The 13959-nt window shown below is 34.2% G+C and overlaps 1 protein-coding gene across 13 annotated transcripts in view; it reads right to left on the reverse strand.

Moving 5' to 3' along the window:
• SNX14 (sorting nexin 14) overlaps positions 1 to 13959 on the reverse strand; it is a 110004-nt gene that overhangs the window by 44569 nt on the left and 51476 nt on the right. For 8 of the 13 annotated variants that reach the window (XM_004474839.5, XM_023583606.2, XM_058307109.2 and 5 more), the window contains exons 8-12: positions 8366 to 8510; positions 6670 to 6745; positions 6354 to 6398; positions 6165 to 6245; positions 5950 to 6064 (exon numbers count right to left, since the gene is read on the reverse strand). In XM_004474839.5, the coding sequence (XP_004474896.3) occupies positions 5950 to 6064; positions 6165 to 6245; positions 6354 to 6398; positions 6670 to 6745; positions 8366 to 8510 (462 nt within the window). Of the gene's footprint in view, positions 1 to 5934; positions 6065 to 6164; positions 6246 to 6353; positions 6399 to 6669; positions 6746 to 8365; positions 8511 to 13959 lie in introns of all 13 variants that reach the window. The other 5 variants (XM_012518156.4, XM_058307108.2, XM_012518155.4 and 2 more) reach the window with 1 other exon arrangement.

Raw genomic sequence — 13959 nt, forward strand, 5'->3', positions numbered from 1 at the left:
CCCAAAAAGACAGGAGAACAATGACTTTAAAGTGCTAAAAGGAAAAAAAGACCTTTCAACCTAGAATTCTATACTCAGTGGCTATACCTTTTAAAATGAAGTGAAAATAAATGCCTTTCAAACTCAGAAAAGCTAAGATAACTTGCATGAAGGAGATATGCACTACAGGAAAAGCTAGAAGGATTTCTTTGACACAAAGGAAATGACACTAAATAGAAACCTGGTTCTGCAGAAAGGAATAAAGAGCAACAGAAAGGTAAATACGCCAGTAACTCCAAAGAGCCTTTAAAAATGTGTGTTAATGTATGTATGTGTAAGTCTAGATGATCACCAACTATTTAAAGAAATAACAACTTATTATGGGGCTAGAATTAAAATATATGATAAAATGAGCATAATGTACAGGAAGGGGGTAATGTGAAGTACATGGTTCCTGAAGCAGTAAAATATTAAAGGAAGACAGTAATAAGTGAAAAAATACAAGTTGCACTCTGAGCAACCACTAAAAAATACGAAAACACAAAAGACACAAATAAAAAAATCAGTAGATGAGGTAAAATGGAATACTATAATACATTCAAGTAACCCAAAAGAATGCAGGAGAGGCAGAAAAGAGGAACAAAGAACAGACTTCAAGACACAAGACCTAACAATAAACATACAGGAATTATTTTAAATGTACATAGACTAAACATGCCATTTAAAAAGCAAAAAATGTGGAGTGGGTGTAGCTTGGTGGCTGAGCACCTGCTTCACATGTATGAGATCCCAGGTTCAATTCCAGTACCTCCTAAACAAACAAAGAATCAAAATTATCAAACCAGACTTTGCAAAAGCAAAGCTCTAATGCTATTTATAAGAAATACATTAGGGAAGCAGATTTGGCTCACCTGATAGAGTGTCCACCTACCACATGGGAAGTCCAGGGTTCAAACCCAGGGCCTCCTGACCCGTGCAGAGCTGGTACATGCACAGTGCTGAAGCGCACAAGAAGTGCTGTGCCACATAGGGGTGTCCTCAGTGTATGGGAGCCCCACTCATAAGGAGTGCACCCCGTAAGGAGAGCCGCCCCATGTGAAAAAAGTGCAGCCTTCCCAGGAGTGGCATCACACACATGGAGAGCTGATGCAGCAAGATGACACACACACAAAAAAAGACGCAGTTTCCCAGTGCTGCTGACAAGAATACAAGTGGACAGAGAAGAACACAGAGCGAATGAATGGACACATAGAGCAGACAACTGGCAGGGGTGGGGAAAGGGAGAGAAATAAATAAAATAAATCTTTTAAAAAAATACATTAAACACTTTAATCAGATGGAAAAAGATATACAATGCAAACACCAAATATAATCAAAGATGGTATGACTATATGAATATCAAACAAAGTAGATTTCAAAACAGAGAATTACCAGTGAGAAGGAGGAGTATTTAACAATGGTAACAGTATATTTACCAAGAGCACACAACGATATTAAATATGTCTGCACCTAATAAAATTCCAAAATATATGAAACAAAAATTAACAAAACTAAAGGGAGAAATAGGCAAATCCAAAAAAACAGGAGAAAGAATATCAAATATCTTAACACTATCTATCTACTTAACCTGAGATTTAAAGAACACTATTCAACACAGCAGAGCACACATTCTCTTCACATATCTGTGGAACATTCATTTATATAGATAATATGGATGGCCCATATAACAAATATCTTTTAAATTTCAAAGGACTGAAATCATATAGAATATTTTATCTGTTCAGAAGAGTATTAAATTAGAAATTAATTGCAATATCTCAAAAGTTCCTAAATGTCTGTCAGTTTAACAATATACTTCAAAATAACCCATGAGTCAAAAAATAAACCACAAGGGGAATTCAGAAATATTTCAAACTGAATAACAATAAAAAGCACAACATAACAAAAATTGGGAGATTCAGCTAAAGCAATACACAGAGAAAAATTAACAGGATTAAAAGGCTGTAACACAAAAGAAAAAAGGTATACCAATTAATAATCTACGCTTTCACTTTAAGAAAGAAGTTCAAACTAAACTCAAAGTAAAAGAAAGAAAATACTAAAACTAAAGGCACAAAACTCAACAAAAGTAAAACAATACTAATAAAAGTGACAAACCCTAGCAAGATAAAGAAAAAATAGAAAAAATAAAAATTACCAATAAAGAGGGGACATCACTAGCTCCTACAGATATTAGAAGGATAATAAGAGAACATTAAGAACAACTTGATGACAATTAAATAGCTTGCTGAGATGAAGTAAAACAAAAATAAACAAACAAAATAAATATCCATTCATGATAAAAACACTCAGCAAACTAAGAACAAGAAACTCTCTCAATCTGATAAAGGGCTTCTACGAAAAATCCCGACTAGTATCATTTAATGATATAACAGTAGATGATTTCCCCCTAACACCAGATACAAGGCATGTCTGCTCTCACCACTTCTAATCAACATTGTATTGATGGTCCTAGCTAGCCCTTGCAGTAGGCAAGAAAAAGAAATAAAAGGAATAACGTTATAAAGAAACAAGGGGAATTATCTAATTGCAGATAAAATGATTTGTATATGTAGAAAATCCTAAGTGTACAAAAGCTATTAGAATAAGTGAATATAGCAATGTTATGAGATATAAAGTCAATACACAAAAATCAACTCTATTTCTGAAATATATTAGCAATGAAATACTTTAAAAATTGTTTCGATACCACATGAAAATGCATCCAAAAATATACCTCTACACTGAATACTAAAAAACGTTAGAGAGAAATTAAATAAGACTGAAATTAATGGAAAGATGTACCATGCCCATGAAGCCTGAATACTGTTGGGATGTCATTAATCCCCCAAAATGATATATTGACTCAATGCAATACCAATAACAAAAAAATTCCAATAAGGTTTTGTGTGTATGTGTGGAAATTATCAATTTGATTCTAAAAAGTATATAGAAACGCAAAGAACCTAGAATAGGACAAAGCAGAGAATTAGACCACCTGATTTCAAGACACAGTATATAGCCAAAGTAATTAAGACTATATACTGGGAAGCGGATTTGGCCCAGTGGATAGGGCGTCCACCTACCACATGGGAGGTCCAAGGTTCAAACCCAGGGCCTCCTGACCCGTGTGATGAGCTGGCTGACACGCAGTGCTGATGCGCGTAAGGAGTGCTGTGCCAAGCAGGGGTGTCCCCCATGTAGGGGAGCCCCATGCGCAAGAAGTGTGCCCCATAAGGAGAGCCACTGAAGGCGAAAAAAGTGCAGCCTGCCCAGGAATGGTGCCACACACACGGAGAGCTGACGTAACAAGATGACACAACAAAAACGAGACACAGATTCCAGGTCCGCTGACAAGAATACAAGTGGGACACAGAGGAACACACAGTGAATTGACACAGAAAGCAGACAACTGGGGGGAGGAGGGGCAGTGGGGAAGGGGAGAGAAATAAATAAAAAATAAATCTTAAAAAAAAAAAAGACTATATACTGGCAAAAGAATACACCTATAGACCAATGGAAAAGGATATTTTTGGGACATATGAAAAAATTGGAATATAGATTGTAAGCTTTATATCAATGTGAAATTTCTTGAAGTGATAACTGCATTTAACATGGATACATGAATGAATATTCCTGATCTTGGGAAATGGACATTACGTGTTCAAGGAGCATGAGTACATACAACCTACACTCAAGTGTTCAGAAAATAGATTAATAGGTAGACAGACAGATGGGTAGATAGATGGATAGATAGAATGATAGGGTAAATGGCACAAAATATTAAAATTGGTAAGTCTGAGTATCTGGGAGGATAGGGATATGTTGGAGTTCTCTGTATATAGCTGTCCTGTAAGTTTGAAAGTATTTGAAAATAAAAGTTAAAAAACAAAACAAAACGAACAAACAAAAAAAATGAGTACCAGAAAAACTAGAAATCCACATGGGAAAAGAATGAACCTCAATCCCTACCTAATACCAACAAAAAAACTATTTTTAGATGGATCATGTACCTACATATAAAAGCTAACATTACAAAACACTGAAAGGAAAACACAGGAGAGTATCACTTAAATTTACAGTCAAATATTTCTAATGGACGTGACAGAAAGCATAAACCATAAAATAAAAAATTGATATACTGGACACCATCAAAATTTAAAAGTTCTGCTCATCAGAAGTCACTATCAAGAAAATTAACAAGCAAGCCACAGACTGGGAGAAATTCCATAATATATAAAAAACTTTACAGTTCATAACAAAAAGAGAAAACAATTCAATAAAAAATAGGCATAACACTGCCAAAAGAACATATCCTAGTGGTAAAAAAAGCACGATATATTGTTCAACATTATTACTCAGAGAAATGCAAATTAAAGCCAAAATGAGAAACCACTACATATTCGCTAGCATGGCTAAAATTAAGATGAACAACACCAATATTAAAGATATGGAGCAACCACAACTCTCCTACATTACTAGGGGTGTAAAATGGTACATCTACTTTGGAAAACAATTTGGCAGTTTCTTAGAAAATTAAATGTATTATCTACCCTAACCTTCCAATTCCACTCCCAGTTATTACATATAACCACAAAAAATGTAGAACAAATATGTTCACAGCAGCTTTATTCATAACAGCCCAAGAGTGGAAGCAGTCCAGGTATCTCTCTACAAGGAGAATGGATAAGGAAGCGGACTTGGCCCAGTGGTTAGGGCATTCATCTACCACATGGGAGGTCCGCGGTTCAAACCCTGGTCCTCCTTGACCCGTGTGGAGCTGGCCCATGCGCAGTGCTGATGCGTGCAAGGAGTGCTGTGCCACACAGGGGTGTCCCCCATGTAGGGGAGCCCCATGCGCAGGAAGTGTATCCCGTAAGGAGAGCCACTGAGGGCGAAAAAAGTGCAGCCTGCCCAGGAATGGCGCTGCACACACAGAGAGCTGACATAACAAGATGATGCAACAAAAAGAAACACAGAATCCCTTGCCACTGACAACAACAGAAGCGGACAAAGAAGACACAGCAAATAGACACAGAGAACAGACAACTGGGGGGGGGGGGCAGTGAAGGGGAGAGAAATAAATAAATAAATCTTTAAAAACAAAAAAAGGAGAATGGATAAAGAAACAGTAGTATACTAATAAAATGGAATACAACTCAGCAAAAACAAACAACATGGATGAATCTTAAAAAGCATTATCCTGATAGAATGAAGCCGGGCAAAAAAAGAGTACATATGATGTGATTCCATTTATAAGAGGAAATTGAACATACCTAAGATGGTGAACAAAAGTGAATGGACAATAAATGGATGGTTTTGGAAGGACCCAAAGGAAACTGTCTGTAATGATGGAAATGTTCTATATCTTAATAAAGATGTAGGTTACACAGATACACATATCTGTTAAAACTGAGCAAACTATACATTTAGGTTTCAAGTGCTTCATGTTTGGAAACTGTATCTCAGTGTTTTAAAATAAATTATATTTCAAAAAGGAATTGAGTACACTAAAAATTAATCTTTTCACAGATAGTTCATAAAATTTCTCAAAAATCCAAAACTCTAAGATGTTATAGAGCTTATAAGCAAACAAAACATTTTTATATTGAATAATCCTTAAAAAAACTGTGAGAGTGGTACTGACATTAGCTATTAAGTCCTTAATGTAACTTCACTACATTGAATTTTTAGTGTTTTTGTTGATGTTTTTTCCTGCTCATAGGATATGACTAAAGTCAATAATAGATTATATCCCAATCTGGGAAGGAGTAGCCACTTAGAAGAAACTCATAGGTACTTGTAGAATACCTAGTAAATGAAATTTAGTACAATGATAGCTAATAAGCACAACATCAGCTCTGATTTAAATACTCAAATAAATAAAAAAATTTAAAAATAAATTTGGGGAAGTACCCATGTAAGCCTCACCCACAGTCAGACAAAATTGCAACACGTGCACTGCTCCTTCTTGTTTCAGAAAGTTCATAAAACGAAATAAAAGATCTTGTTGCTCTCTGATTTCCTTCAATTCCAATTTCAGCACCTTGATACAATATTGGAGGAAGATTAAGTTAAGGCTATATAAATACTTTATAAAATTCTTTATATACAAAGTAATCCAAGTTACTGCTGAATTTACTTACAGATGGCTTTTTATTTCTAGGTTCTGCAAATTTCTGCAAGAATGGAACCAAAGGGGAAACCGGTTCCGTTGCTTTTTCAGGCTTTGAAAATAGAAATTTAATAATTCATTAAAATTTCCACTTGATTTGAAAGACATGAAACAAAATTCAATGCAATTTGAAATATTTTCTAAAATGTTTAATACTCACTGGGCTGTCATCTATGAAGATGATAAGCAAACGATTCACAGTATCCTAATGGAAAATAATAAACATAAGTCAAAGTAATTCCATTACTGTACTCGCTCCAAAATTCTGAAAACATTTATCATATTATGAAAGTTTCTAGAAAAATTAAGCAACAAATGGGACAGTGGTAAAGCATCAGCACTTAGATATTACAGAAGGACAACTTTTTAAAATGTTAAATGCAGGTTCTCACCCTTTGTAAAATAATACAAAGAAAAACTGTTCTAATTTTGGCATTTAAAATGTTATAAAATTAATTGTTTCTTCAAAATCTTACTGGATCAGCTAAGAAATCCAAAGAAGGAAGGAACACAGAACCAGATAGGATCTCTCTTATAAGTAATGTCAAGCATCTGGAAAAAGAAACATTAATTATATATATTTAGTGACTTAGAGCAGTTCTTAACTTTAAAAGTATACATGAATTACCTGGAGACTTTGCTAAATGGAGATCTGGGGTGGGACTAGAGATTCTCCATTTGTAACAAGCTCCTCATTATGTTGAAATTGTTGGTCCATAGACTACTCTTTGAATAGCAAGGACTTGGGAGTCTTATTTTGCTACAAGAGAATACTATTTAAGAGAAAAATAGTATTTCCTTAGCAAGAAGGACTTAGGCAAGCATTAATAAATTTCCCAACCCATGAATATTTAAATGTTTAATATATTTATAAATATTTAAAACCAGTATGTTTTATCATAATTGCCTTGTAATCATAATATTTAAATTAACACTATAACTTAATGTTAAAATAAGAATATTTTAATATTAAAATATTAAAAATATAGAATAATAAAATAAAATGAAACAATTATTTCAAATACAACACTAAAAATAAGCCATGGTTTTCTTAAGTTTATGGAATAATTTAAACATGGCCCTGCCAGAATAAGGGATAGACTAGATGGCCTCTTAATTATTCTCCCTAATTGGACATTTTAAAATCCAAATTTGTCTCTATGGTTTATCCAAAGTGTTTCTGCCTATGAGCCACAGTGTGCATGTCCATGTCTTTAAAAAAGAAACAAGTATATTGATCTCAAACAATAAAATTAATCGTATTTATATTTATCTTTGATTTCCTCAGATTAGTTTTCAAGAAAAAATTCTAAGCAATGAAACACAATACACTATAAAAACCTTGCATATACACTGGCATTTTAAGACTTGATAAACTATATATATATTTTTAAGTGGAAAACTATTGACATCATAAGTCAACTTCAAGTTTTACTGTACTACTAATTATAATCAGGTATAGAAATATATATATGGTATGGTTTGTGTGGCAGTTTGCTATTATTTATGAATTCCAAAAAGAGATATTGAGATATTGATTATGTTGGAAAACTGGTCTGTTCCTCTGGGCATGATACCTCTCTGATTGTATTAAATTCAGAGGTTTCACTTTTTCTTTACTTAATCAAGATTAAGTCTTTGATTTGACCACATCATGAGGGCAATTCAGAGTTGAGGCCCGCCCCTTGGCGGGCTATATAAATGGATGCTCAATCAAGGAGACAGAAGTAGTAGATATACAGAGAAGAACACAGAGGAAGAGGGACAGCTGCATAAACATGGCAGAGGCTCTGGGAAGAGAGATGAGCCTGATAGTTTGTAGCTGAAGAGAACAGAATAGCTGAGAAGCCCTGAGAGACTATCTTTATGCCAGCCTACAACTGAGTAAAGAAGCAGCTGGGTCCTGGAGCCTAAAGAGGAAGAAGGAAAGCCAAACCCCTGCAGATATTGCCCACTATTTTGCTTCAACATGTGGCAAATGACTTTGGGTGAGAAAATACCTCTTATGGTACCTTGGGTTGGACTCTTTAGGGCCTTGTGACTGTAAGCTTCTATCCCAAATAAATACCCTTTATAAAAGCCAACAGATTCTGGCACTTTGCATCAGCATCCCTTTTGGCTGACTAAAACAGTTTGCAAACATTGCTACGATATTTTCCTATCTATTCATACCTGCAGTCTGTTGCTTTAGGAGGCAAAATATAAGGAAAAAGTAGTTCAGTAAGTTTCCTTAAATAGTGTAATTCATCTCTTCGACTTCTCAAAGCCACATGAAGCTCTGGACCATATTCTTCTAAAGCAGCTTGCTGTAAAAACTCTGTATTTTTATACAATAAATAGAGATTTAAAAAATACATTTAAACAAATTATGCAAAATTACATAACTTGAGCCATTTCCACTAACAAACAGAAAACCATTCAACCTAATCATCCCTTTCTAAGCTCCCTTCCTCTTCCAATATGTATTCCATGAGGAAATTTTTCCCATACAGGATATAAAGAAGTAAATTTCTCTTTGCTAGAAGTTTATTTTGCATTAAGTTGATAAAAGGAACCTACTATATAAATAACAAAAGGAAATAATTTAAAAAGTAGAAAAAACTACAGAAAACATCTTACATAAACTTTTGTTATCAAATGTTACATCTTGTTCATCCTCTGCCAATAAGAAAATACCTCCCCAAAAACCTTTAATTGTATCTGCTTTTAGATCAATATCATCCAGGTAACCTTTAAAGCAATCATAGAATAGAAACTGTGGCTTTCTCAGTAGGTTCTGTATCTTCTACTTAACTGTTTATTTCTATTTTTATTAAAAGAGAACACAGCAAGTTATCAAAAAAAAAAAATGGGGGTGGTGGGGGCGAATGGGGACCTCATTTTTTTTTTAATGTAATATCCTTTAAAAAAATGAATAAAATGAGTAGAATTTGGAAAAAAAAAAAAAGATGAAAGAAAACTATCTGGTACAAAAGCATGATTGACAAAGAAGGACTTTGTTTTCATATGAAGTTCACTGAAAATTATTTGCCAAGCTTTTATTCCCAAAGAATTGAGGTCTTGGTCTTTTAAAAATCTATCATGAGCATGGGTTTTAAAATCAGAAGACTAAGCTAGGCTAAATTCTAACTCTGCTTCTTTACTAAGTGATATGATCTTGAACAAATTATAAAATCTCTTTAAGCCTCAATTTCTGTATCAGTAAAACATGGTTATAATCTAAGTACACAGGGTCACATTATAATGGATATGAAAGCATTTTGGAATTCAAAAATACTATATAATCTTCCAGTTCAATTTAGTTTACTTGTAAGTAGCAAATTAATTGGAAAAATCATTTCAAATTTTTAAAAATTCTGTCTAGTTATGTTAATAAAGCATGGGAAGATGGCAGCAGCCACCCCGATACGAGCAGTCAGGGCAGAAATGGGCCTTGTGAGATTTGCATCCACTTTCCAACACTTGCCAGGCAGTCAGGGTGTCAGAGACTTCATTGAAAAATACTATGTGGAACTGAAGAAGGCAAACCCAGACCTGCCAATCCTAATCCCCAAGTGCTCCAAATGTACAGCCCAAGCTCTGGGACGCGACACATTTGGCTGAGAGAAGGACGTGGCTGAACAACTTCAATATTGATCAGGTAACCAAGGCCCTGCTAAGTGGCAAAGCTTGAAGCTACCACTGAAGATTGAGAGCAGCAGCATCTGAGCCAGGGTTCTGCTGGACTGAGTACCATGTGGAAAAATGTGTTCTCCAGTTCCTTATAAAGCTTGTGCTGTAAAATGCTCTCAGAATATACTTTTCCTCACTTTACCCCTTATTGCCCACCACTGAGATAAAAGTTTAATAAAAAAATAAAATAATAATAATGAAGCAAAGCCACAGAATTATACCTAAATATTAATTGAAGTGGAATTAAAAGTATGCTTCATAAGGGACTAAATAATTATCATCACTGAAAAGTCATGTAAAATATAAAATTATAATGTTTGATGTGATTAAGCTTTCATGCATAATTTAAATAAATTAAATCAGTAGATTGGAATCTACTCAACATCTACCAGGTATGAGAGCTTTTTATAGTCTTAGGTAGTAAGAAACTAAAGGAATCAGATGAAAGATTAAAAGAATAGAGGGAAAAAAAACCATGATTAAAGTAGAAATATAATATAAAACAGCATGGGCTAAAATCCTCTAATCACCAGTATATCTACTGTCTAATTAGTTGACAGTTTCAGACAACAAAGGGAAAGTCCTAGAATCTATAACAAAGACATATCTTCAGGAAGAAAGACTAAAGTCCTTCTGCACAATTATTATTAAATTTCAATTAAGCAAAAGCTTCTAATGTATACATATTCAAGGTTTCTAAGGCCCTGGTAGTACTTACATAAAGAAATCTGCTATATATTTTCTATTGGAAAAAGGCATTTTAAGCACAGACCAACAAGAGAGTAACAATGTTGACTAAGGATGAAGAAATGAACTTTTAATTATTTCCTAAATTATGCTCAATTATGGGGCTAAAGAACTAGAAAACAAATTCATGCAGTAAAGGAGTGAGAAACTGAAAATTGGCAATCACCTTTTACAAGTCTATCTAATACATGCTCACAATATTTAGAATACCAGGACCTTTGGATAAAATTAGATTCTTCCTAATTTTCTGGACTTTTAGTTTAACTTTGGATTTCATTAATCACAATGTCAATGAAACCTATCTGGCAATTTTATAATTGAGTGTTCCTGGCTACACAAACAATAGCAAATTAGCAACCCTTTCCTCAGAAATCAGAAAAATCCAACAATAAGTTTCGGTCAAACTGATGTATCTATAAATATAACATCACTTTCATAAAGACAAAATAATTTAGGGATTTTATCAAACTCATCAGCAAAACTAAAAGTAAAAAGATGGCTCCATTTATTTTTAGAATATAATATTTAGAATAATATTAACTTTCAGTGTTCCCCAATGATAGCTTTCAACCAAATGGATGCTGAAATAAATATGTATGGTGGGTTAGTGAGGAAGGGCTGAATAATTATATGTTCATATAATAAGAGAGGCAAAGAATAAAATAACAAAATACATTTGCTAAAATAAATCATCAAAAACATGTTTACTGGACTTCAAAAGACTTACTTTCCACAATAAAACGGAATGATTTTACTTTCCTTTAGGTTAACGTTTGTATTAACTTTTTAATTCATTTTAAGTCCCATATTAAGGAAGAAAACAAAATGACATGTAATAAGTTTATTAATAACTTCCAATTTTTAGTGATTTATCGGTAAATTTTGAAGCAGTCTTACAGATACCTTTTGCTTATAAATGATCAAACATGTTCCATAAGAAGGAACTTTCTTGCTAGTATTATAGAAAAAATTTAAAATTGTATTTAAAAACACTTTCAAGGGAAGTGGATGTGGCTCATGCAGTGAGCTAATGAACAAGATGATGCAGTGATGACACAACCAAGAAACACAGAGAGGAAACACAATGAAAGAGACAACAAACAGGGAGTGAAGGTGGCTCAACTGATTAGGCACCACCCTCCTACATGGGAGGCCCTGGGTTCAGTTTCTGGTGCTGCCTGAAAAAAAAAAAAAGATGTGTAGACACAGAGAGCAGACAGCAAGTAAAGAACGAGGGGGGAGAGAAGTAAATAAAAATAAATCTTTAAAAAAAATTTCCACTCAAAAATTGGCACACAAATGCTTAGAGGAGCTTTATTTATAATTGCCAAATACTAGAGACAACTAATATGTCCTTTAATGGGTGAGTGGATAAAAAAATCAAGGCACCTCTATAAAATGAAATATTATTCAGCAATAAAAAGGAATGAGGGAAGCGGACTTGGCCCAATTGGATAGGGTCTCCGTCTACCACATGGAGGTCCGCGGTTCAAACCCCGGGCCTCCTTGACCCCTGTGGAGCTGGCCCATGCGCAGTGCTGACGTGCGCAAGGAGTACACCTCGTAGGGAGAGCTGCCCATCATGAAAGAAAGTGCAGCCTGCCCAAGAATGGCGCCAAGCACATGGAGAGCTGACACAACAAGAAGACGCAACAACAACAACAAAAGAAACACAGATTCCGAGTGCTGCTGAAAAGGATAGAAGTGGTCACAGGAGAACACACAGCAAATGGACACAGCAGACAACAGGGTGTGGGGGGGGAGAGAAAAAAATTTTTCTTAAATCTTAAAAAAAAAAAAGGAAATGAACTATCAAGCCACCAAAAAGACAGAAAGGAGCCTTAACTGTATACTGTTAAACGAAAGATTGCATGATTCCAACTATGTGACATTCTGGATAAGGCAAAACTATAGAAACATTAAATAGATCAGAGGTTGCAAGGAGTTCAGGGGGCAGGCAGGAGCAGTGGGAGAGATGATTATGTGGAACACAAAGAGATTTTTAGGGCAGTGAAACTATTCTGCATGATACTGCAACCGAACATATATAACTTCATTAATATGTCAAAACCCACAGAACTCTCGAACACAAAGAATGAACCCTAATGTAAACTACAGATTTTAGTTAATAATAATGTATTAGTTACAGGTACATCAATTCTAATAAATAGACCACATTAATGCAAGAGGTTGCTATTAAGAGGAAAAGGAATATGCTCAATTTTTCTATAAACCTAAAATTGTTCCCCAAATTAAAGTCTATTTAAAAAAAAAACTTTTCTCATTTTTTCTTCTGACAATAAAGAGCCTTTTCAAAACAGCTACAACAAAAATACTACCTTCTAATTTATGTTTTTGTCAGGGACAGGACAATTTTTTTTTTATTTAGCAATTAAATGATACATATTCAGATTCTTCCATATTTCTTTTTTATCTATATTGAAGGTGAAAATATTTTTACTTATTATAATATTAAAATGAACAAAGAATACTTTTTAAAAGTATATAATTTAGGAAGCAGAGGTGGCTCAGGAGATTAGGTGCTTCCCTCCCACATCTGAAGTCCTGGGTTTGGTTCCTAGTACCTCCTCAAAAGAAGACCAGGACACAGCAAAGCAAACAATGAGGGGGTGGGGAAAAATAAATAAATAAAATAAATCTAAAAGTATGTAATTTAATGTTTCTCATATCTGAGAAATTATACTAATGAGCAATATAATTAATAATTTGATTTAGCTTCACCAGTAGCTAGAACATAATTTCCCAAAATGTATTCTGATTATATTAACTGATAATATGCATGTGGGGAAAATAGCCCTATGCTCAAATGAGTTTGGGATATGTTGGGTTAAACAAAGTTAAAGCTATTGTTTTTTACGGCAGCATTACTCAGAGACTTTGCTCTGCTAGCAATTACTAGGAATTTCCAGAAGGGGATATAATACATAGTAATTACCGAAAAATATGATCATGAAACCTATTCTATATGGTCATCTAGGTAGAGTAGTAGGCATATCTGGAAAAGCACTGACAAAGAATACCAAATGCGAATATAAGGGGAATCTCATCTTCACACAGAACTAAGTATATAGCATAAAATTAATTTTATTAACAAGCAACATTTTAGCTTTAGCTAAGAGCAGGAACAATCCCAAAATGCAGATTCTATTCATTCAGTCAATAAACACTGAATATAACACAATGTGCAAATCACGACAGTGAAAAGGCCAGGACACACATGAGAAACAGAACAGTTCATCCTAGTTAAAGCATAAGACATATAGCAAAAGACAAGACTACATCAAAATATTTCAGTACCCAGAGAAAAGCTTTAAATACAGTTTAGA

This window comes from Dasypus novemcinctus, chromosome 11 (genome assembly GCF_030445035.2).
Source record: "Dasypus novemcinctus isolate mDasNov1 chromosome 11, mDasNov1.1.hap2, whole genome shotgun sequence".
Classification (NCBI taxonomy): Eukaryota; Metazoa; Chordata; class Mammalia; order Cingulata; family Dasypodidae; genus Dasypus; species Dasypus novemcinctus.